The sequence below is a fragment of the Chiroxiphia lanceolata genome, chromosome 3 (assembly GCF_009829145.1).
Source record: "Chiroxiphia lanceolata isolate bChiLan1 chromosome 3, bChiLan1.pri, whole genome shotgun sequence".
Classification (NCBI taxonomy): domain Eukaryota; kingdom Metazoa; phylum Chordata; class Aves; order Passeriformes; family Pipridae; genus Chiroxiphia; species Chiroxiphia lanceolata.
Genome location: NC_045639.1, coordinates 60,629,267 through 60,655,153, shown reverse-complemented (window position 1 = coordinate 60,655,153; position 25,887 = coordinate 60,629,267). Strand labels below are relative to the sequence as shown.

Here is a 25,887-nt window from a genome sequence, read left to right as displayed (position 1 = left end):
TTACTATGGGAGTAGTGATGTAGAATCAAAACTAACAGAACTTGCACCATGCTACTATGCATATCCTGCAACACATAGGCATGCAGAAGAATAGAGAAGGAAAAGAGAAAGAACCCCTATATTGTTTTCCCCTACAAAAAAATTTAAAGTTTATCTCAAACGTGGCTAAGAAAAGTTATTAAATCTGCCTTCACGAAACACTGAATATCCATCAGGGCAATGCGTTCCTCACTCCTACTTTCTTTCCCTAGTTTACTACACCCAGTAAATGTTCATCTATTAACATATTACACCAAAAGGCAAAAATGTTCATGATCCTCCTTTTACCATGCTCTGGTACCTTGTTTTCTGATCACTCAAAGCTGTTTAAAAAAAAAAAAAAAAAAAAAGGCAGGGGAAAACCAAAATCTTTATCTGGTATGTGGTCAGGTTGTGTGCTTCTCTTTCTCACCCTCATCCCTTACATATATACAATTAAAGAGATACATACCGCCCACTTCTTTGAATTTTATCACCTTCAAATTTTTGGGTCTTCCAGTCTTTTAAAAGGAAAACCCTAGTCACACAATTTGCTTGATAATGCAACCCCTGTTCCCGGAGGAGGCATTTAGTAAAAATGATTAAATGTATAGATAAAATTGGCACTTTTCATCAATTTTGTATCAGCCTGCGAAGATGTTTAAATTCCTGGCAAATTCCTTCTGGTACACAGTCATACACTCTGACATGAAATACTGTTTACAAGCTGCAGAAGATGGATTAAAGAAAAAAAAATATTGTGGGTATCCATAAAAGAAAAACATTTAATGTATTTATTTGTGACATACATCACAATGTGGCATGATTTTTGTTTAATTAAGTCACAGATGCTGTGCGCTTTTGAGAGTACGGTGACATAGAAGAACAGTGGCACAGAAGAGGTGTACCCAAAGCAACATTTCTCATACACAGAAAATTACTTGTTTACAAGTATTTTTACTGGAGCAAAAGAAGGATGAAAAAGAATATTAGCAGTGGTATCCCTGCTTTATTCTCATCTATTGTCCAGCTATCCTAAAGGACAGGTGAGAATACGTAAAGTCCAGAGATATGACTGAGTCTACTAATACCAGCAAATTTATAAATTGGGGATAACAAAAGACTTGAACACAGACTTCTTTGCATCCATCAACAAATAATTCAGGATGGAAGTACAGTTTCCCAATCATCATATTTTTTTGTGTTACTGAAATAGGACTGACAGCTTCACATTAACCTAATAGACCAAAAGTGACGTAAAAAAGCAACATCACAATTGCTACTCATCATCACTATCACACTGCTACTAGTCCCACTGGTTATATAGTGCTTTTCATTGCACAGATGTTAAACCAGCTTATCAAGGACAAAACCTCCCTCTTTTCCTGGATGAAAAGAGAGGTACAGAAGTGTGGAGGTACTCAGAACCGGGTTGCCTTTGAAGCAAAGCATTATTGATTTGAATAATGATTCGACAGTGAACACATAAAGCAAAAAGTTCCTGTGTGAAGTGTCAAATAACTGCAGGCAATTATTTCCATATAGAATGGAAATACATATTTTGCTGTCATCCTTGTCACATCAAATACAGTAATTTTCCAGTGAAGAATTGTTTTTCTTTGCAAATAGTAGCAATTCAGAATTTCACGGTTAGTTTGATGTTTAAGCAAAATGTTGCTGGCATTCATATGTGTGTATATGTACAGATACACACACAGAGATCCTGGTTTACAACCCAACATTACCCTTTCAGTACTGGCTTTAAAAAGTTATTTCCATCAAGAAAAAAAAGAAAAAGAAAGAAGCGCCCAAGCTAGCCCGCAGCAGATACAGCGAAAAGGCAGTAGGTTTCAGGGCAGCCACCTTATCGGTTTCCTCTGGTTTTGCTCCACCAATCCATGGCATTGCAATCCATTGTTTCTCCTTCCCAGGCAGCGTTTTCACTTGGAAAATGTGGTCCCCTTTTTTCTATTTAGTTTTCATTTTATAAAACCAGTGTAAATCAACAAGCAATGAGACAGACATACATTATACATAATATAAAACCAAATCATCTGAAAGTGACAGAACATACTAGATGAGGAAAAAAGAAACAAACAAACAGATAAATAACTTGAAGGGGGCCTAAACTTCAATACAAAGAAATCAACACAAAAATACACACATCCACATAATAAAAACTAAGTTACACTTCTACATAAACGTCTATTTTAAACAAAAATATATTTAGCTATATAGCTATTAAATGAACCAATGTGTCATGAATATTTGAAGGTATGACCAACATCTGTACCTGTGCAGATAGCACTATGTATAGAAATATTAAGGTACTAATCAGGAATTTGAGGAATTTCTCGGCAGTGCCCGTAAATTAACAAAATAGCCATTAAAGAAGTGATCCATAGAGTCAGTAACTTATCTGTATGGACATACTCACAGCTCAGATTGCTTACATATCTTACTGAAATAGTGCCTATTAACAAAAATAATTTGGTAGCATCAAGCCTGCTTAACATACCTCTCTGAGGACTGAAAAGAATGCTTAAAAATTTAAGGAGATTTGACAATACATTTAAGGAGAGAAGGGTGGGAACCATGCCGATAGAAAAGAATAACAATACAACATAAACTGATTGGTTTTGAAGACTGATTTGCTCTGCTACTCTATGAAAGAAGCTGCAAATAACCCAATAAACCTATAAGTTTCACAACAGCAAGAGAAATTTATTTGGGTAGTTTTCTTGGCACAAGCATTCAGGGTGATATTTGTAGAAAACTGTTTTCCATACTGCTGTTTCAATGTTCAGTCAGAAAGGAGGTATAGAGAAAAAGTAGATACATTTGTTTTATAGACTTTTGAGGATTAAGATAGTAAATTTTAAGAACTGCATTAAATGTGCCCTACAGAAGTCAACAGTGTACATTAACTGATCATGTAAAGGTCCTTCTGAAACAATACATAGACTATTTGTGTATTTATGCACAAGCTGTCTATGAGACAAAAAGGAGGAAGAAGTTCTATCACTGAAAAGTTATCTCCATCAATCTGTGTAAATCAGAGTGAAATTTAAGATGTCCTTAATATACCGGAAAACATTGCCATTGCTTCCATTTTCTTCTAATTCAGTTGTTCATGTAGAAAAATAAAATTCCACACACTATTTAAAGTCAGGCCCAATAGTAAGTGGTAAAAAAGTTAATGTATACTTAGTATAAACAAATACTACTTTAGACAAATAAAGTGTTAATCTAAAGGACAAACTGCATTTACTGTATTACATAGAGGGTTGTATGGGAACGCATGCGGAGAGGTGTCTGCAGTGACATACCCCTTGTGTCTGTAGGGACAGAGGTGTGATACGCCGCTTTTCCCACTCATTTGGGCGTGGTTCAGGTGTGGATTCCATGAAATTGCGCTTGAGCTCACTAATGCTAGCCTGGTGTTTCAGTAAGTCGTCCTGGGTCTTATCCAGGTCCTAGCAACCCGCAACATAAAACAAAGTAGGACAAAACACGACAACAAAAGCAAACTTAACTGGAAAAAAAAAGGAAACAAAAGCAACCAAACCAAGGAAAGTGCCTTGTGTCTGAAGAGGTGACCTTCGGGAGAGTGCCTTAAAATAAAAAAAGTTTAAGGATATAAGGGACCAAGATTTTCTGTTTTGTTTCTTTCATATTTTAAAGTAAAGGAAGAATAATGCTGTGTATGGTTATTTAACAGAGGGCTACTTTCATCCAAAATATGAAACTATTAGCTCTTTGAAACAATAATAATTTCCAGTAGCTGTTTGCTTTCATCTAAAATTTGCAAGTACAGATGCAAATGTTTCAGAATACTGCACAGCTAACATAACTGAAGGTAGCTGTAAAAATAGTTGAACCCAAGGAGCATAAAAATGCATCTTTCTTGCTATTACAAGCTCCATGAAAAATACTTACTTCTGTGAACACAGTACTACACAGCCAAATATGCAAGCAGCTAACACCTGCTTAGCTTCAGAGGGACTACTCATTGTGCCTCTCACGTAGGCTTAAACTTACTGGAGGAATCAGATTTAAAGACTTGTTATCTGCCAATTCCACATTTAAGAACCTGGCAGCAGACAGACACAAGTAGGAACAGCTTCTGTGCACAGCAATACCAAAGAAATGATCTCTCTGAATTGCACCTCCATAGGCCAATGCCAAAGAAGACACCACAGCGTGAATACCAAATTAGATTTGTGATGACCCATTGAGGCTGCAGCACCTTGGATTAAATAATTACGAGCTAGTTTTTCACTTTGTACCAGATACAAAGTAGAGGTAAGGTTCAGGAGATATGCAGAAACATAACTGCTCTGGTAATCAGACGAAAATGTATCTGCTTGGCTTTCTTGGAAATTCATTATCCTTTCAATGCAATGGCTGGGCTTTGGTGGGGGGAGCAGATTTCACCCTGCTTTCATAATGTGTCCTCCTTCCAGCATTCTAGGTCTTAAGAAAAGCCTGTGTTGCTTATGCTCACTGTAACACAAGAAGATTTTTTCAGTATTCTGTAGCTAAATTCAAGTTTAACCCTCCAATCCATTTTCAGTAAAGAATTAAAGGACAGAAGATTAAAATTAAATATTATCACTGCAGACAATTATTAATGAAGTTTTGTCAAAATAATGTAATCAGAAATAATAATGTAGGTAATGAATCTGGATTTTGTACAAAGATTTTACTATTTAGCAGATCATTCTGAAATTTAACTTGGATGGGATTTTTATTATCAGTGATCACAATGCAAAGACACCTCACATTAGGTCATAAAAAAATCCAACCCCCAAATTCATTAGTTCTAATTTCTTTTCATTTGCATATTCAGCCCCAGTAAGGGTTTGGTGCTGCACATCTATTTCCTAATTCTGTGAATAATCCCACGTGCAGTTTGAACACTTGAACCTCTTCCCTTCTGGCAGCTCAGTAGGTTTGTATTTTCACAAGACCACTTTTCATCCTGGACTAACAAATGAGACATTAGATACGTCCTCCTAAAGTTTGTAGCTCCTGAGTGAAGTAAAATCTTATGCCAAAGGCATTCTGTTATACAATAATCATGTCATTATTTTAAAACCTGTCTTGGCTTGACACAAGGCACATTTCTTGGACTTGATCAAAGCACAGTTATGCAATGCGCACTTCCAGTGCTTTAGTAAGTTATAAACAAGCGAATTTTCAATAGTGATCAAAAGCTGCAAAAAGCCATAAAACATTAGTTGGGTTACTGCGATCCATACAACTCCATTTTACTGAACAAAACCACTGACTTTTAAAGAGACCGTTTTTGTGACAAAGGGAATTATTTATAGCCCCATCTGGATGAATGAAGACAGCAGTACAATTTTCTAAAACATCTTCAGTTATTAGCTTAAGTTATTAACTACAAGTTAAATTATACTGATTATAACTACAGACAGTTTCTGATTAAATAATTGAGATTAGCAGTCTATGTGAAAATTCTTATAATAAAAATATCTACTTCAGTGACTAAGCATTACTCATGAACATACTGTTCATAGCACTTTGCTGTTGTGCATCTTCAGTGAAAGCCAACCTTCAGGAAGCAAAAATTATTTTTTGTTTTTCAAATGGAAGTAAAGCAAAGATTTCAGAAGATATTTAAACATTACTTTTGAATAGCTGATCCTTGCATCATTTCTCAACACTCCTAAAATCAATGAGTGTCAGAACCAGAACTAGTTTTCTATACTTCTATGCTTGACCCTTACTAACTCCTTTTATTCAGCTAATGTATTTGATGAAGGTTGATTAAACTGGCAAAAGCTAGAAACCCTGCTCAACAGAAGATGCATACACTGAGAAGCAATGTACAAAAATCCATTTAGAACTGTGAATTGGACCCATGTGTTTGCTTTATCTAAATAGGGCTATTATTCCCAGTTGCCACCTTGAAGACATCTTGCAAAAATATACAAATATACATTCAAGGTTCAAGATGAAGTTTTGTTGTGGGGTTTTTTGGATTTGTTTGTTTATTTTTTTTTAATTTAAACTCAGAAACTAGAATGATAACATGCAACATTTCCAAGCTGGTTTTCCCCATGCACTTCATGCACTGTGTCCATAACAGCCTGCAAGTGACCTCCCATCCCATGCAGCCTGGCAGCCCGTGAGAATGGAGAGTATTTTTCGCATTACATACAAACCTCCAACATTAAATTGCTATGTCTGACATAAATATTTTCCCCGTCTACTCTCAAGGAATTGATCTGTGAAATTAAACCACATACAAAAAAAAAAAGAAACATAAAATAGACCAGCAAATAAATAAAAAAGGACCCTTATAATCAGACAGTTAAAAAAAGAAAATAAAATGGTTAGGTGAAAAGGCACTATACAGACAGAACCCACGGAAAATTTAGGGTGCTAACAAGGCAGGCAGCTACAGCCAAGTTCAATTGTAAAACAGCAACCACAAAAAAACCAACCACCTTCTGCTGCACTTCCTCCTCTTCGTATTCCACCTATGTGAGCACATGACAAATTATCAAGAAAAGGAAGTGTTAACATATGCTTACAGACTAACACAGAGGCTTCATCTCTTTGTAAACGCCGCAAAGCGTGCTGTATTTACAGACCTTTACTGTTTCGGCCCCAGATGTCGAAATTAAGCGACTTTGGTCTTCTTTCACCTACATTGTTGCAGAATGGCTGAAGTAATTTTTGGCACAAGCGACATGAAAAATGGAAGTTTCACCCTGTGTCCCTTTCTTGCTGTACTTTTTAAGTGTTTCTCAGGTGAAAATTTAAGAATGAGTAACAAAGAAAAATGATATGCATAATTTCTATGGTAAGCAACTGAAATTCTGCAACAAGTTGATGGGAAAATGGAATCTAATCCAGGAGTTCTTCTGGGAAAAGTCTAGGGTTCAAGTCAAACATTTGAATACTGTATCTACAAACTGTCTCAATATTTTAGGAATGTTGCTGTCTTGGGATTAGTTATTTACACCCCTCTCCCCCTTTTTAGGTGAGTATATTCGTTCTTAAACTGCAATGCACTCTGTTGGAAATGGTAGCTAATCTTCGTATCTTCTCTCCAAGTATTCTGAATGCCTTAAGGAACAGCATCCTTTAAAAAGCAAACCACTTCCCAGTCTTTCCATAAGTACAAATATCAACTGCTCAGATTAGAAAAGATGCATGTCGAAGTCAACACTCTGCAAGTATGTAAATCTGAAGAGAGGTTTACTTACTGCTCATACTGTTGTATTTTGGATTCTGTGTGAATGCACATTTTTGCATTTTTATTCATTTCTGACTTATCTTGGGTTCTGTTTTCTGTAACTTTATGTTACAAATTATCGATTGAATTAGGTTACAGAAACATTGAGAAAATCTTTACGGTAACCTTTTTCATTATTTTAAAAACTTAGACTGGTGTTATGATGACATCATATCATATTTACCGTGTTTTTAACATGTACATCCGTTCAGCAAACTTTGTTAAATGTAACATTAAACAGGCCCTCCTCCTTTTTGGTTCTATAATATTCAGTTTCATATTTCCTGTGAGGATCAAAATAAAAAGACCTTTTCCTAGTGCTGTAACATGCGCAGCAGACATAAGGAAAGGAGGCATTTTGTCAGCCATTCCAGATGATCAGAGCAACATATCAATGTGACTGAGGCTTCTGTACAGTAATTTTAGCAATGTATTCTAAAGAATGTTCAGACTTCAGTGATTCAATCTGACACAAACTGCAATCCCAGCTAATGAATGAAATCAGTCTCCACCTTAACTGCTGCTAGAAATTAATCAAAGCATGTAAAAAAAGAAAAAGTGCCATGGACAGACTCAACTTTGCACACAGCCTTGTAGAGCTGAAACATCTGAAATCTGGAATAACAAAAAACTGATTTGCTGATTTTAAAGTATTCACAGTTTTCTGATTTCAGCTTTTAGGAATTTGATTTTTCAGATATAAATAGAACTTTGGAGATGTGCATTCCAGTCAATGCACGCGGGAGACACTCATTTTAAAACAAATTGATAGTGCAAGTAGAACTTGCAAACAGTATCAAATAATAACATATCTGTTATTACACAGAGCACTTTCAGTATTCAGATTTATGCTCTTGTAAACATTTTGAACTACAAAGCAAGTCCACCTGCAGCTCAGTATCTCTAGAATTGAATGAAATTATGCATGCTGAAGGAAATCAGGCAGAAAAACCACGAGCAAAAAATTATTTACTAAAAATCCCACGACGGCAATTTTTCACAAAGAAGATGCTAAAAAGATACAGATATACACATGTGCGTGCATGTGTGTGTGTATTTATATATATATTTACAGGCATGTACATAGACATATCTCTATACTAGGAAGTGTGCAAAACTGAGCAAGCCTTGGGAAAACAAGCCTAAAAGCCATGTGCAAGTGTCAACATTTAAGCAACAAAATTACACACCTCCTCTTCCTCTGCTTTGTCATTCAGGTCACTGCCATTAGAGCCACTAAAGGAGGTCGCCTTTGGCTCCAGGTAGCAGAGGGACAGAGCAAGAGGAAGGGAAAATGTGAGTGAAAAAGGAATAGACTGGAAAGCAGACAGAAGCAGCACAAAGATAAGGAGAAAAGAGGGGATGAAGGAAGGAGAGGTAATAGGAATATAGTGCTGAAGGCCAGGTGGGAGGAAAGAGATGCAAACATCAGGAAGGCTAGGAAAAGTAATATAGCCATCCTCATCAAGCAGCGAACGGAAACTAAAAGAAAGGCATCTGAAGAAGCTGAATGAGACACACAGCTCAGTGCTTTTGTAGTCATTTGTATGGATTTTTCCCTCAACAGCAGGGGAGCCTCGACTAACTAGGGGTCTCATAGATTCAAAGGTATTATTTGGTGAAGCTGTTTTAGTTTTATTATGATCTGATGTTTGTTCCACTGAATTGCACTCTGAAATGTCTGGGATGGTAAGGAGAGGCTCTCCAAAGGAATCTTCCTCTGAAATATCTGAAAGCATGTCTATCTCATGGACAGGTGACAAGTTTGTAAGATGAGATGACACAGAATGGATGGGTAGTGATGACGGGTATATGTGAGTGAGCTGAAGAAAAAAATTCTGTGCACAGTGGAAAATGAAAGCACAACAAAAAATGCAAGTTTGAAGGCACGTGAAGAGGGAAAAAAAAGAAATTATTAGTTAGTGAAAACTTTTTCTTAGAAGAAGGGATAGCTCTACTAAAGCAATAGAAATAAAAATAAAATTTCCTTGTGTTTTATAAGCAGCCAACTTGTTTACTTCTGTGAATTATGAAAGGAACCCATTACGAATCTTTTGTTCTCAGGCTGTAAAGAGCCGTGCACTTTTGAACTGTAATAGTCACAAAACAGATGGAAGCAGACAGACATTCAAAGCTTTGGCAGAAAGGTCAGAGGACAGTGCAATACACGAAAGGCAAGCTGGTATTTGATTCTTGGGTTTATAACTATTTTCTCTAAGAGTTTAAGAGAGCCAGAAAGAAAAAAGAAAGATCTGCGCTAGGGAAAAAAGAAAGCTGTTCACAGAATAGGCATGTGTAACAAACCTTACTGAACAGCTTCCTGGAACAACTTCCTGAAATACTGCCTCTTTTTTTTTTTCTGCTCTGATTAAAATATGGAAAGATACCCAAACAAGGGAGTATCACCATTATGAAGCCCAAAGGCAAAACACAGTCATTTATTTTACCATCTTTCTCACATGAAGAAATTGTGTGTCTTTTTTCTAGGCTAATTCAAAAGTATTTCAACTTGCCAGCAAAAAAAAAAAAAAGCCACTATGGTATTGTTGTCTTCCTAGACTTGAATGCTGTGGAAACATATGAACTGTACAGAGAAACTCAGCAGTCTTGCTAGGAATAAAATGGGTAGCTAACTTGCAAAAATATTTGAAGACAAAATTTCTCTTTAAATATTAAAATAAGTTCTGGAGGATTGCTGAAAAAGAAATTATCCATAAGAGAGAAAGAGCAGCAGATTTTAGTTGACACTTTAGGAGAAAATTTTTACATCAAATCATGCAAAATCTAAATTTAGTTTTTTGACCTATTTCCCTTATAGCTCAAACAAACAAGACAAGTAAATGTGTGCAACAAGAACAGATCACAGTACTCAACTTTTCACAGAAATCTACACCTTAGTCAACATACAAATTTTTAAAGGATGAAATAATTCTGCAATGGCTACTAAAATAATACTATTACCTATGGTAATTAAATTCAGTCATAATATCTCCAACTTTGTAGTTGGGTGTATTTTGTAGAATGTAGAAAATTCTGTAGTTTGTAGAATGTACACACCTGTGGATTTATATTAGCATTTCTTTTTAAAATCTGAACAAACTAAGGAAATGAATAACATTATTTACCCTTTGAAACAGTTATTCAAGAACTCATGTAAGCTTACTAAGAATTCAAATTAGATTTATAGCAATATAAGAAACCCTAGCTCAATGCCATTTAGAAGTTTGTATTCTCTTTTGCTTACATACACTTACATGAAGGTAAACCCACAGAAAGCACTTGACAATTTTACTTGAATATTTTAATATGATGTTCCGTATGATGTTCAGAAGCAATAGACCACACATGGCCAAACACCACATGAACAAATAATTTTGGTGTGAAAGTCAGCCATACCTTTCCATCCTGAGTCAATTCTAATTGTGGAGTTTTGACTGGGCTTCCATCTTCTTCTCTGCCACCTTCTTTTAAATTAGCCTGACCAGCAGCTTCAGTGTCAATGACTTTACCTCCAGCAGCCTGGCCTCCAGTAGCAGAGAAGTCTCTTAGACTTTGGTCTGAGATACCCATAGGAGCTATTGGAGAACAAAATAATTTTGGTTAATTGGGGTAAGTTGAAACATTTTGGATTTAAGTCTTCTTAACAAAAGTGGTTTATGATGATATCAGCAATGAGTAATACAAACTAGTTACCGAATGATACAATATTTCTCAGCTTTTTGGCTTTAAAAAAAATCTATGGTTCCCACTGCACTGATACGAACAGCAACGCACCCTTGTCGTAAAATGTGCACTTACTATGCAAGGGGAAAAAACCCTCACATTATCAAACAGGTATTTATCAACTTCTTGATTAGTCTTGGAAAATAAACTGAAGGTATTGTTCTTTGACTGTGTAAATCACCATAAAAAAAAAAAAAAAAGAAATAAGCAACAGTATTTTGTGGAAATCCACTATTTGAGAGGACTACTTTAATGCAATATAGAAATAGCTATGCATATAACTGTAACAGTATTTTTCGCTGGAACCTTAGCAAAACTGCACAAAGAGCTCGGTGAGAGTAAGAGCTTCCCTCTGCATGCTGGCAAAAAATGGAAAGTGGAAATACTAAATATGTACACTTGAATATAGTCAAAGCACAAGGGAGTAAAAAGCCTTAAATTAGGGGTGTTTTCCTCTTATTTGATTCAGAGTAATAGGATTGATGAGAAGGATGGCTCTTTTTTTTAAATCATGATGACTGGCTTAGTCAAAATAGTAGTAATGAAATAGAGGACAATTCAATTAAATTAAGGAGCTTTAATAAACACAACTTTGATATAAACTTAATTAATTTAGTAATGTCCTATAATACCTCCATATGCCTTTGCTTTACAAAGCCAAGGTGCAAAAAGTTGAGAGGAAGAGGTGTTTCTTGGAGTACCTTTGAGGGATATCCTCTTCTGAAAAGTCTGAGCTCCATACCAGAGATGCCCTTAAGCTGCAGAAAAGTCAAAACCAGCTAATGGAAAATATGGCATTTGGGATGTTAGGCTTTCAGGGGGGCTCTATAAGTAGTAAGTTCTGCAACTTAAGCTTCTGATCCCTTCTTGGGTGCAAATAGAGCATTTTTGGGTGTACATCCCTGAAGTTCCAGAAGTAACTTTTGACAAATCACAGAGTAACTTAGGTTGGAAGGAATATCCAGAGGTTAGCTAGTCCAAACTCCTGTTCAGAGAACGTCCAGTTAAACCAGGTTGCTCAGGGACTTGTCCAGTTGAGTTTTGAGCACGTCCAAGGTATTTTTAAACAAAGAAACAAAAATTTCTTACTTGTAACTAAAATTTACTGTGTCTTAACTTGCAGGCAGTCCCCCTGCCTTATCATTGGGCACCTCCAAGAAACACACAACTCTGTCTTTATGTTCCCTGTCAGTAGCTGTAAACAGCAATATGTCACTACAGCCTTCTTCTATTAAAGCTGAAAGATCACAGTTCCCACAACCTCTCCTCATATATCACAGGCTCCTGGCCAGCTTTGTGGCCTTTACTGGGCTCTTTGTAATATGTCACTGCCCATCTAATACTGTAGAACCCAAAGATAGACACGGTATTTCGGGTATGGTCTTCACGAAGTACTGAATAGAGAGGGATAATAATTTCTTCTAATATGCCAGTTGTGCTCTTGCTAATACAACACAGGATACAGTCGGCCTTCTTTGCTTTAAGGGCACAGTTGTGTTGACTCATGTTCAACTCGTTCCGTGGGAATCCTCAGATCCTTTTGTGCAAAGCTGCTTTCAGAACAATGTTTCATCACATTCAAAATTTTGACTGTGATGCTTCTGTAAGAGTGAAAGTTGGGGCCTGAACACACGTGCACACACACCTGTATTCTGTAGATGATGTACAACGGATCCCAGAAAGTCTTGATTATACAACTTCTGAGAGCTGGGAAGAATTTAAATTGTTTCTAACCAAAAGAAGAAGACGAACTAAACCAGAGTCAGACAGTAACACTGATGTGGTGATAAGACTTTTGGTTGCCACATGGACTCATCACATGCTGTCAGTGCAAGCACGTTTGCCTCTTATTTTTACTTTGGTTCTCAGAAGGTAAGACTTGGTAGATGTCCCAAGCAGGTGTCAGAGTTTGTTCATTTGTCATAGTATAGAAGAATGAATATTTGCAGAAGCAAAACTCTTGTAAGTAGAAGATTTTTTAAGAAAATAAGGTGCAGTTGACAGCTCAGTTGTAGCTAAACTTACATCATTGTTATGGTTCACTTTTATTCCAGTGAAGCTTCATGTTATTTTGCTGAAGAGTTATTCTATTATATATCATTACAGAAGTCATTTAGAGTAAGACGTGCTTATACATCTCTCACACATACTGCTGGCATACTTGCCTTGGAAAAGAATGCCTGTTTCCAATAAAGGAAACCAGACGGTATTTCTGCTCAAAGAAACCAAACTCTAGTAATGACAAAAAAAAAAAACAAACCCTTTAGCTATTCAAAGTCAACATAAAATTTTTTAACTAAACACTAAGGTATTGAATAAATATACTAGGATAGCAATATACTGAACTAAATGACAGAAAACTAGGAAAAAAACTTGTTCATCCTTTTATGTTTATTGTAGAGACACTCAGGCCAACCTAGATCCCAAAAGATGCCACTGACCAAACAATTCTGATTAACAGCCTATAATGCATGCCTATCCCATAAAAAGAGATATGAGTAGTGTACATGGATGCTATGTACCCAGTATAGAATTCTCCATATATTCACAGCAGTGCCATACAATTTAGGCAGAGACTTAACTTATTGTTTAGGTCCCCTAACATTGATAAATACACAAAGTGGCTACTCCTCACACATCACCCATTAGAAACTGAAATTCATAAATTTTGTCAGCTGACCTTCAGGCCATCCATAATGTCGATATTTTTGAATGTTGCTCAGATCAGAGTGACAGCACATAACGTAATCATTACACTGAAAAAATATGTCAAATTTCATACCTCCATCAAGGCTTCTGGAAACACGTTTGCTTGACGTGCGTTCAAAGTACGGAGCTGGTCTGTCTATGAGATTGCTTGCCTGCCGCGTCTGTGCTTGCGTACGTCCACTGTAGCGGAACTTGGAACCCAAGGTTAGAAACTTTGCTTTTGGAGGCTGTTCTGGTGATACAAGTCTAGAAAGAAAGTATGGCGAAAGTCAGTTAAAAGGGCTTTATTTTAGGTATTTAATTAGGTACTTTAAAGCTAGTTATTGTATTCCAGCTTCAGTTCCACGTGCATAATTTGTGGTCTCCAAGAAACGATTCTACTGCAAACTCTTCAAAGGCCTTCCAAAACAATGCATGTTATTTACTATTTGCAGTTGGAGTTGAAGTGACACTGATAACCATCACATTTTTCCACAGTATGACTAAGCATCTGGGATTCTCATCTTTTGGTGCTATCTTGGTTAAATTGTATTTTTTTGTAGAAAGCCACTGTCTTTCCTATATTCTGAGGTACCAATACAGCACTTGTTCCTCAAAGTTAGGGAATGGCATCTCAAAGTTGTATAGAATGCAAAGTTGTATCAAGTGCAAAAAGACTGAGATGGCTGGAGAGTTGTGACCCAACAGTAAGTAGCCTAACAGTTTACAGTCAGACTGGTTTCTTCACAAAGTCATTTATACATTTACATAGGTTGATGTTTGCTGGATATAATGAGTGGGGGGAAAAAACATACTGCAAAAGGGGTGAAAAAGAGCTTCAGTTACTTGTACTGTCAATGTATGTTTGTACCTTAAATATTGGAGTCAATGTCAGAAAGTCCAAGTACCAATGTGGCAGAATTGGCTCTAAAAGATTCTGTTTTGTTCCTCCAGGTTTTGACATCACATGAGTTTGAAGACAGGTCCTCTACATCTCCCTGAATTTCCTTCGGTATGAGGATTTTTGAGTTCATATTCATCTAACCCTCATGGCTTGTACTTTGTTTCTGAAATCTGAGCCATCAACTGCAACACTGAGGATACTGTTTGTACCTGTGCCATCCTTGTTGATAAGATAAACAGTCATCACTGCAAGAACTTTTCCCAGTCCCCACTTCTCTGGCAAGGCCTTTGATATCATTTCCTGGATCAATGTAATGCTGCAAATACATGCTCACCTAGCACAGCAGTCTCCATGGCCTATTCTCTCTCTGTATAGAACTATCAGATTATTGCAAATAGAGCTTTCTGATTTGAGGATCTGCAAAGAATGAGCAGCTCACTGAACATCAGCTTCTTTCAAGCAGAACCAGCAATTACTGTGCCCTTTGCAGTGAGGACGGCACAGATGAGCAAGCGAGACTTCAGAGTATGCTGACTTTGTTCTCTTCTTTTGAAGCATTTGCACAGGAATATCTGTGTCAGTGGAATCTGATCAACATGTGTTAAAATAGTATCCAGTACGGGGTTCTGAAAACTATGACACTTGTTCTAAAGATATGTCAGTAAAACTGAAGAGTTTTCAGATACCTAGCAAAAAGACAGTGAGCTACTATGGTGAGTTGACCCTGGCTGGATACGAGAGTCCCACCAAAGCCACTCCCCTTTCTCAGCTGGACCAGAGAGAAAAAGATACAACAAGAAGCTCATGGGCTAAACAGACTTGACTTGGGGAAGAATTCATTGAATTTATTATCAATCAAATAAGAGTAGGATAATGAGAAATAAACCCAAATCTTAAAAATACCTTCCCCCTCACTTCTTCTCTCCTTTTTCCTAGGCTTAATTTTTACTCCTGATTTGCTCTACCGCCTCCTCACCAGCAGGGCAGGGGGACAGGGAATGGAGGCTGTAATCAATTCATCACACACATCAGTGTCTCTGATGTCATCACACTCCCTTCTCATAGGGGGCAGGACTCCTCACACCCTTCTTCCAGAGTAGGGTTCCTCCAAGGGGAGTCAGTCCTCCAGGAAAGTCCCAATATGAGCCCTTCACACAGGCTGGAGTTCTTCACAAACAACTCCAGCAAGGGTCCCTTCCACAGGGTGCAGTCCTTCAAAGAACAGGCTGTTCCATAATGGGTTCCCCATGCCATCAAAAGTCCTGCCAGCAAACCTTCCTCAGTGCAGGGTCTCAGCCTCCTTCAGGCATCCCTCTGCTCCAGCATGGGGTCCTCCACCAGCTGCAGGTGCGTGTTTGCTCCATGGACCTCCATGGGCTGCAGGGTGATAGCCTGCCTCACCATGGTCTGCCACCAAGGGCTGCAGGGGAATCTCTGCTCTGGCACCTGGAGCATCTCTTCCTCCTTCTTCATTGACCTCGGGGTCAGCACAGTTGCTTCCCTCACATATTCTCACTCCTCTCCCCAGCTGCCACTGCTGTTGCACAGTAGCTTTTTCCCCTTCTTAAATACATCAACACTGTCACCAGTGGGCTCAGCCTTGGCCAGCAGCAGGTTCATCTTAGAGCTGTCTCGCATTAGCTCTATCAGACATAAGGGAAGTTTCTGGAGCTTCTCACAGAAGCCACCCCTGTAGCCCCCCCCACTACCAAAACCTTGCCATGCAAACAACACAGCTCAGTAGATTACCATTTTCTCTAAGAGAGTATGTTTATGGCTTTGTCATAGCACTAGCCAGAAGGATCCAATCCTCCATGCCTAAGGTGCACAGGCACACACCTGAATCTTAATCTGTTCCAACACATTTTTAAAGAAAACAGTTCAAGACAAACTCATCCATCCTTCTGCACTAAGGCCGCTTATGTAATAAAATTGCAGCTATCTGGAGCTTCACTTTCATTGCTTCTGTAAAACAGTCTTTCTCCCCATTATTTCCAAGAGAGAATGCATTATGTACTAAGAGGAAGAAGGCTAAAAGGGTTTTTCCAAGGTTCCTTCTGTTCTTGATTTTCCAGTCTTGGCAAGGCTACAGCATTAACTGCCATTTTTATCTTCCACCCTGCTGAGATAAACTTTTAATCTTTTAATGTGGAAAAAACAAGAGAACTAATTACTTCCTGATTAAGGGCATTTGAATGGATTTTTTGTATTACAGGCTTAATCACATAACTGAAAACTATGCTTTTATCACTTTAAGGTATTCTGAGGAGACACAAACAATTGTGAAAATTTCAAATAAAATCCCATAAAGTGTAAATATAAGCAGGTTTCTGCAGATGCTGGTTAAGATCCAGAGCTGCCAACTGAGCTTACCTCAAAAGATTAATGTAGATATATAGTCTGACTATATTTTTGAAGTAGATTGCTGCTCTTTGAAAATGGTACTGGAATCCCATGAGTTTGAGCTGATAAGTGAATACAATGCCTTTTCGTTGTCATTTTCACTATTTCAATATTTCATTGCAACTTTTTTAAATAACTTCATATATTGGCTGAATTTCCTACACATTATAAGAAAATCTATCTTAAGATGGTTATTTGAGAAAAACTGAAACGTTACATAAGACAACACAAGGAATCTTACCATGTTATACAGGGCATGCTAAGAAATTTGAAAGCTAAAAATATACATCTAAACTGTATACAATTTACTGTGGCATCATACACAAGCTTTACACACTGCAGCAATTGCTTTCTGCTTTTTATCTTTGGGGGAAAATAGATCTGGATTTATTTTACTGTTTTTAAATCGGGATGAGACGTTCTGAGGATTTTCTGTCAGATGACATCAGTGGAATATATGGATTTTACAGAATGGTTAAAGTATTTATTACATAATTCTTTTTGTAATGTCATTCCTGGTTAGGAAAAGCCACTTCTGATTGGAATAAAATCCACTTATTTTTATTATGTCAGAATTTCTGTAATAAGATCATCTCATACCTATTAATGCTCCTGAAAACTTTCATTCCTGCAAATGGCAGTGGTCAGTTTAGGATTTTTGACTTGAATAAGATTTGTTTTTTCTTTACTCAGGTCTATTTTATTACTATAAAACTAGGTTATACAGTTTACCAGCAAAGTAAATCACTGCATGAGTTATTTGAAGAGTATTGATCAAAACTTTTCATTGTGCACAGAACTGCATGCTATTTATGGACACCAGCCAAAGTAGACTTCAAATGTTCAAGAAGAGAATGCTTGATTATGTTAATTAACATAGCTAATGAATTCTATCAACATGAAAAAAAAAATCTCTGATCAGGATTTAAAATAGAAGTGCTTCTAAATTAGGTATTTGGAGACTGATTTATGCTGAAATTTGCCAATATCACAATAAATTCCAACACTGCATTCAAGATTATGGCACATTCAATGAAAACCTGAATACTGAAAGCCATCCAATAAGACGGTTCCAGCAATCAACTACTTAGGTCTCCTGGTCTCCAAGGTTTCTGAAGTTCTCAGTCTAGCAAGTATATTCAGTAACAGGATTGCGTCTACCTTAAAACACAACTTTTTTTTAAAAACAAACAGGCTACTGATGGAGAAAGCTTACCCTTTACATACCCTAGTTACTGTGCTTTAAAGTAAGAAACTCGGATTTAATACCTATCCAATCCATAAGAGATTCAGCCTACATCTGTGACTCCTAGGCTGCATGGGGCACATGCACTCCCTCATGGAATGTGTGTTATTATAAAAATCAAATGAAGATTCTTTAATTTCCTTTTCCCTGGAAGAAGCAGACAGAGGTACAACTCTGTGGCTTGTTGTCAAGTGCTCATTTACAAATAGTTGATAGTTTCAATGACCAATTCAGAATTTTATGTTCCTCATTTGCTGGGGAAAAAAATGCAGACTATAAACAATAGTCTATTTTTAAAGTGATTATCTTCTTTGAGGAATGACTGTGAACTCAGCCCAGCTCATAAATAAGGAAAAACTCAGCTGTAAGCATTTACACTCAGCAGAATATTCAAGTTAATTGAATATTAACATTAAAGCTAATTGAATGAAGATTACTGTCAAGCCCTGAGAGCTTCTTGTGAAGATGTACAGTAGCTTTCTAGATGGTCATTCTGCAGAGTCAATCTCTTAGGAAATCTTACAGCAGAACCATAGAATGAGTCTGGTTGGAAGGGACCACGAGGGGTCATCCAGAAAACTCTTGAATATCTCCAGTGATGTACATTCACTTGTTTAGTTCCATCCTGTTAGCACTCTGAAAGTTTTGATAAAGCAGTTAATTGTACTTGAGACTTTAAGAATTGGTAATTTGGAGTCAGTGACTGTCAGGGTGTCTTCTAAGAAGTGTTACTGGACTGAAAAATTAGGGGCAAAGATGGGGGAAATCTCTACTTTCCTCATATCCTTTAAAATGGGGGAGCATACCTTGTAAAGTGGGGGAAGCAGAGAATTATCATTTACCTGAAGAAAGTATGGTGCTCCACACAAACCTTCCATAACCTTTTAGCAGCCCGGTGGTTTGGCAGTTTGAACCCAATAGTGCTCTCAAACTGTTCCAACTAGAAAGAATCCACAAACAAATTAACCCATTTCCTTAAGCTGGCTATTAATTAATAGGTAGAGTTCAGATAGTTCCATTACTGTATCAAGCTGTAACATTCTCGTCATGAGACTTCATAAGATTAAAAAAACATAAATTAAAAAAGATCAGAATTTCCAGCCTTTTAAAAGAATTATACTTGTTGGGCTAAGTCATAATGGGTAATAATCACATTATCACTTCCTAATCTGTACTAATGATTCTTGAGAAATTCAATAATACTTCAGTGTTCCTTGCTGATTTTCTGACTAGGTGATCAATGTACTTAAACTGCATGAAGCAATTGTACTGCAGGATGTGCTGCACACTTTCCTTGGATTTAATAAGTCTGAAATGCATACTGCAGTGTTAAGATTATATGATCTGTTTCACTGTATAACAGTTTCTTAGCAAAAGTATTTCATCTATGTACACCATCAGGAACTGCAAGAACAATACATCTGTGTTCCAAAACTTACAAAACTACAATGCTAGTATTGTAAAACTGGTATGACTTCTCTTTTGTTTTATTTATTTACACAGTAAAAGCTACCTTAAATATTTTAGAGTGTAATCTGAAAAAAGTATTACAGTGTTTGACATTTTCGGTTTTTGTTAAATTTCCAGTTACAAATGTGTTCACAATGTAGCCTCCTGCCCGCGCCTCCCCCCCCCCCCAGCAACTCTCACAAACTTTTGTGGGTAACTGAAAAGAAAGTTGAATCCACAACTTCCACAGCAGCTAACAGGGTTATAACATCCTACAGGAACTCAAGCCTTTGGTTACAGCCACGAACTAGATTTGCTGACATTTGGTGAACAGTTATACTTGAAGAGGAAGAGCAGCTGTCTCTCTCCCGGGACTGCAGGTTTGTATAGACAGTAAAAACATGGCCAGTGTAACTAGCTTTCTACATTAAAAAACCCATAAAATTACAAGATGGCATCTATTAACAAAAGAAAACAGATTTTCTTCTTGGTTTGCATTTACTAATCACGGTGTTTAATACACTCAGTAGAATCTGAAGAGAAAAAAAACACTCCTAAGTTCTGCTCAAATCCCTCATAAGCTTATGAGGGCAACTGGGGAAAAAATGATGTTTTCTTGTTGCTGGATAGAAATGATCTCACAAAAGAAATAAGACAGAAAGATGCTACTTACTTCTGCTGGCCTGACTTTGATATAGAAATTACTTCTCTTGTATGAAATCTTCAGAATTTTTGGCCAAGCGAAGCGGTTTATCCGGAGTCTATCTTTGTAAATCAGCAGACCATTAGCACATACACCCAGCATGATATCCACACCTTCAGAATCCTATCATGTATGAGACAATTTCATAAAAATCAGTTTAATAACATTCCATACAATTATTGCTGACGTACCTAGAGGGAAAATAATGTAACTGGGACATGTTTCATATTCCATCCTGGAAGACTCTGACAATGAGATTCTTAAATAAAAAATAGCCAAGTATATTAATTTTTTAGGAAAGGCTTCCAACTAAACGTTTTTGGCACTCATACGCCAAAGCATATGCCACAGTTCTGGGAAATTCTTCAATATTCTGGTAACAGGGACTAATTTAACAACATAAAAGCAAGGAAGGGTATGGCCAGTGTGTGTGCTACCAATAATTTCAACAAATATTAAAAGAAGAAAAATTAAAAATAGGCCTTTCCAACTTAAAGCAGTCAGTGTAAGTCTGAACAAGTTGGTGATCAAGGTGATCTTTTATAGTCACCTACTATTCCAATAAAGATACAGGAAGTAACAGAAAGGTTTCTGAGCATTCTCTTCCACTGACAGCATTTGATGCAAGTTTTACAGGCCACAAAACTAATCACTTACTGATCATGCTTTGATACCCACACAATACAGCAGAATCTCATGTCCTTCCCAACAACAAAACAACTACATCAAATGCCAACCCTGTCATCAAGAAGTTGCTTCACCGGCATAACTAAACAAAATTAAACAACGTTTCTCCAGTACTTAGAAGTCTTGTTTTTCCTTTTTTAAATGTATGACTTATATGCTTAGCATACCTCAGTTTCCTAATGATTTGAGATTCTGGATTTGACCTACGCAGAGAAGTAGAAAAGCACCAAAATACACTCTCCCCCAAGACCTCCCCCCATCTGTTTTCAACTCTGATGGTATTATGGAAACAATTATATCTTCTTTCAGGCTTTACTTTATGGCCCAACATCTCCTTGGCATAAAAAAATCTGACATTTTAAATGTATTTATCTGCTCTCGTGAATAAAATATTACTTCCAAGCTCCACGTAAGTCTATGTACTAAATAAACTTAGACATAAAACGAGTTCTAAGAATGTTAGAGCTATAAACTGAGTAATTATTGTGACCAAGAGATAAAGGCTTATAACCAAGAATTAAGCATATAATTTTTTTTTAAATAATCTATATATATACACTGTTTTCTTTAATACTAAGCATGTCTATCATAAAACGAAACAAAACCAAACCAATCCCCAATACCTTGGCATGATGTAAATCCACTCCATACATGGAGAGTCTCTTAGCATTTTCTAGGAACTGGGAATCCGCTTGTGCTGGAGTCAAGCCCCTAAAACCATTGAATAAGCTTTGAGTTTACTCACAAAAAACTGAGAGTCAAAACTGAGTGCAATCTTGGAATTCAGATGCATAGAAAAACCTCAGTTTCTAAGGTATCAAGAGCATTTCTGCCCTACAGGTAGTGTTCTTTCAGAGCATATTATTTTCCTTGAGCACAGATTTTTACCTTCACTCTTCCAAAATATTCTAGCTGTATGTTGCTTAAACTAATTGATGTGCTCAGATAAAAATATTTTCTCCCAAAGTTCTCTTCCGAGATCTTAGTGAAGTTACTATTTTTCAAACTGAAATTTTCAAAAACATAAAACTAAGACCTTTTGGTTACATAACAAACAATTTCCAAAGTAACAATAATTTCAGCTCAGCAGTTTTACACAGTCTTAAAAGAACTGACATAAATGTGACAAAGCACGATGACTTCATTTAATCCCACTGTATCTGACACACCTGTGTGTTTTGTGTAGCTCAGCCACTTTCTCTTCCATTTCTTGAGTTTGATTGGGTGCAAATTGGAATTCACTGATATAATCACTGCGGTGTTCCTCTGGGTCATGATCACCCAGCTCAGCCTGCAGGGTATATGAACCAAGGAGGGCATGAGTCACAAAAGAACAGGGCAGTCGACCAGATACAATATCCTGACGAAGCTGTAGGCACAAGAAATACCTGGAAGACAAAGGAAGGGGGAGGAGGTGGGGGAAACAAAGAAGAGAGAAAGTGTTACCAATAGCAAATTAATAAGAGATATGACAGAATTCATCAAGATGCATGTAATCATGTAAGAATGTTTTAAAGTAAGTCAATGCATTAATAACTTGTTACACCTTACATTATTTGACCATTATTATCACACAGTAAATTTCACTTCATTTTTAAGAGTCAATATTACTTTCATAAAAAAGTGTGAAAAGCAGGAAAAATTCTGATTTCCAATGTAAATTGTAATTGTAGTTTTAAACAAAAGCTTACTTAGGAACTCCTTCAGTTCACATTGTAGCCTGTGGGTATCTATGGTTTAAAAATAAAAAGTTCTGCATTTCTTTGACATGTCCCTTTGGCTTTAAAACTCTAACTTTTACATCCCGTGCAGTTCACAAGCTAATCAAGTCAGGTAATGTACAAAAGAAATCCAGTTTAGTACTGAAACCATAATTACCTTCCTTAAACCATGTATGTATTAGAATTTAATATTTCAGGAACTGCATACAGTGTTCTACCAAATTTAACAAGTTAGCAATCAGCTTAATATCCTCCATATAGTTTTTAATGTAAATGAAAAAAAAGAAAAAGTCTTACTAGTGAAACTTAAATTTTAAGGAGTTTAGCTTTAAGATATAACAGAATTGCTTTTATCAATAGAATGCACAACTGAAAAGCCAACCAACTTGCTGAAAATTTTCAAACACAGCTTCTCGTAAATATACTCTCTACTAAATGTCTTAAGACTATTTGTAGCAATATATCAACTGCATACTTGTGTAGCTGTCTTATTTTGTGCAGAAGACTGATCCGATGCAATGTGTAGTAGTAACATACATCCTGCCTCAGCAGTCTCAGCTAACTCTAAACTAAAACTAAGTATTTAGGTTTTCCAAAACTCCTGAAAAAAAATGAGTCAATTCCCTGCACTCAGTCCCCAATTATGTTACTCTTACAATGCTACATTTTAGGTGCCTAGTATCCACTGCATTCTAAGTATTTTCTATCTAAGAAGTTTGGAAGATAATTATTTTCACGTTTTATTATGTTTCATGGCTTTATTTAATCCATATGTGTAAAACCACATTTTCACCAATCTAGTCTAGATCATTACTGAAGTTCCTTGGATCCCCTGAGCTTCGCTCAAAACCACCAATGCCCTTGTTTGCTTTATATTAAAGCAGCAGACTGACAATAAACCACTCGCTTCTTTCAAATACCATCACTCACATCTTACCTCCCGCCCAAATCATATCCCCACTTATCAATAAATTCTTCTTCCTCAGGTTTCCTCCACAAGTTTTCACTTTACCTTTTCAACCTTGTTCCAAAAAGCAGTTGATGTACGTAAGAACATCTATAGCGTACAGCATCCAGAAACTGAAGAAGACATTTTATATGGCTTTCCGATTAGACTAGTAGTAATTTTAAGTCTAAAACTGGGAACTGTGCATACCTAGTGATGTCTTCAGTCAACTGTGAAGGATCAGGGGGATAAAACTTCACATTAAAGGTGAATATCCAAGGTAAACCTAAACATGAGAAATATTTGATTGTTAATTTCAAATACGTTGAAACAAGTAAAGAGAGAACCTTATGGAAAAAAAAAATGTTAGCCAGTCACATAAATCTTAATCACTGAAATCTCAAAGAACGTTTTTTTCTGTCTTTTTACAGGACATTAGTAAGAAGAATAGATTATTTTTATTAGCCAGTAGAAATTCAGACACACAGTGAAAGATTAGCATGTTAAAAATTACTTTAAGATAATTTTTTTACAGTAGCTTATGCAAATATCAGAAGACATTTTTAATTTGAAAACTACCATAATATTTTAACACTTTTAAGCTATTGTGTGTTCAAAGGCACTTGAATTGAATTTGTGTTTATTTCTAACTCCTCCAAGGATAACAGAGTTGTCCTGTCTAAACTGACTTGGTTTGAGAGACTGTACAGTAACTCTGAACATGTCAAAATGAGGTCTGTGTTGTATATGACAGAAAGATAATAAATTATTCATTGAGAATGCATGGAAGACAAAAAATATTAGCCATTCCTACTTTAAAATATTTTTCTGGTAAACACCACATCTAGCAACTACAAAAGCAATGGTATTTTAAATTTCAGTTCTTGTGTGTTAGAATAGTTAACAACACATGCATTTTTTAAGCAAAAGTGTGGTTAAATTAAAGCAGCAGACTGACAATAAACCACTTGCTTCTTTCAATTACCATCACTCACATCTTACCTCCCGCCCAAATCATATCCCCACTTATCATTAAATTCTTCTTGCTCAGGTTTCCTCCATTTTCAAATAAAATTGAAATTTTAATACTAAATTAATAATTTGAAAAAGCATAAAATGTTGCCTTTAATCCTCACTCTATTTTTAAATAAATTTTTAAGATTTGAAAACTACGTCATACATCAATAATTAAAATACATTTTCAGAATGTTGATCTACCAGTATTGTAATTGGAAAGTACCAATACCTTACCAAAATATAGAACTTCCCTAATTCTAACAGGTTTTACTAAGTACAATGCAGATGTACAACACAATGCTAGAAAAAACTGCTAACATTTTTGTTTAAGGTTATTTTCTTTAAAAAACATGTTCTAAAATTTCATAACTATTAAAGGTGAAGAGGTGCTTTGTGTCGAAACTCCTAATGTCTTCCAACATTTCAAAAACTGTTTTGGTTTTTCAGACAGGACTATTCACTGAAGCACTACAATTTCTGTTTAAGAGTGAACCTCATTCTGCCCCTGGCTGCTAAGCCACTATTTCTTTTTGAGAGCTCAGGGTTTTATTGTATCTTAACATTGCCAGTTGTCAATTTTTTGTCAGAAAAATGACAATTCTGTTTACAAAATAAGGTAGGACTCCTTAAATGAGAAGGCCTAATTTATCATTGCATCATCTACTGCAATACAGTGCAAAACAGAATTAAGACAAAAATACCTTTAAAAAAGAAGCCTAACACTGATTAATGCATACAGCATAACAAACACAGTTAAAGCTGGAATAGATTTACCTACTTCCATTATTTATCTACCAGAGAATTAGCATCATTTAATGAAAAGATGTTGATATTGAGTAAGCCAAACTGATGAATATTAGGAACTGGGCCAAAATATCTATGCAAAAAGCATTAAGGGAGAAATGTAATCTTAACAGGGCTGTGGGATGTGGAGAACTGGATGAAGGATGTGTTCTTCCACACAGATACTAAATCAGTCTTCAAGTTTTCCTGGAATGAAGCAGTGTTTCCTGGCATGAAGCAATTTTTCCTGGTCTAAGACTGCAGTTCAACTAGTCATATTTGAATTCCTGTTTAGCCCATTGCTCGTTCCTGCCAGCATTTCTACA

General features: G+C 36.4%; 1 protein-coding gene across 24 annotated transcripts in view; it reads right to left on the bottom strand.

The window, feature by feature from the left end:
• The window catches only part of EPB41L2 (erythrocyte membrane protein band 4.1 like 2), a 114,273-nt gene that overhangs the window by 14,988 nt on the left and 73,398 nt on the right, over nt 1–25,887 (bottom strand). For 15 of the 24 annotated variants that reach the window (XM_032681335.1, XM_032681330.1, XM_032681329.1 and 12 more), the window contains 10 exons: nt 23,972–24,047; nt 22,264–22,482; nt 21,718–21,805; nt 20,378–20,530; nt 19,098–19,195; nt 13,797–13,969; nt 10,688–10,866; nt 6,213–6,275; nt 3,348–3,494; nt 1,882–1,986 (listed from right to left, as the gene is read on the bottom strand). In XM_032681335.1, the coding sequence (XP_032537226.1) occupies nt 1,882–1,986; nt 3,348–3,494; nt 6,213–6,275; nt 10,688–10,866; nt 13,797–13,969; nt 19,098–19,195; nt 20,378–20,530; nt 21,718–21,805; nt 22,264–22,482; nt 23,972–24,047 (1,301 nt within the window). The remainder of the gene's footprint in view (nt 1–1,881; nt 1,987–3,347; nt 3,495–6,212; nt 6,276–10,687; nt 10,867–13,796; nt 13,970–19,097; nt 19,196–20,377; nt 20,531–21,717; nt 21,806–22,263; nt 22,483–23,971; nt 24,048–25,887) is intronic. The other 9 variants (XM_032681342.1, XM_032681343.1, XM_032681349.1 and 6 more) reach the window with 2 other exon arrangements.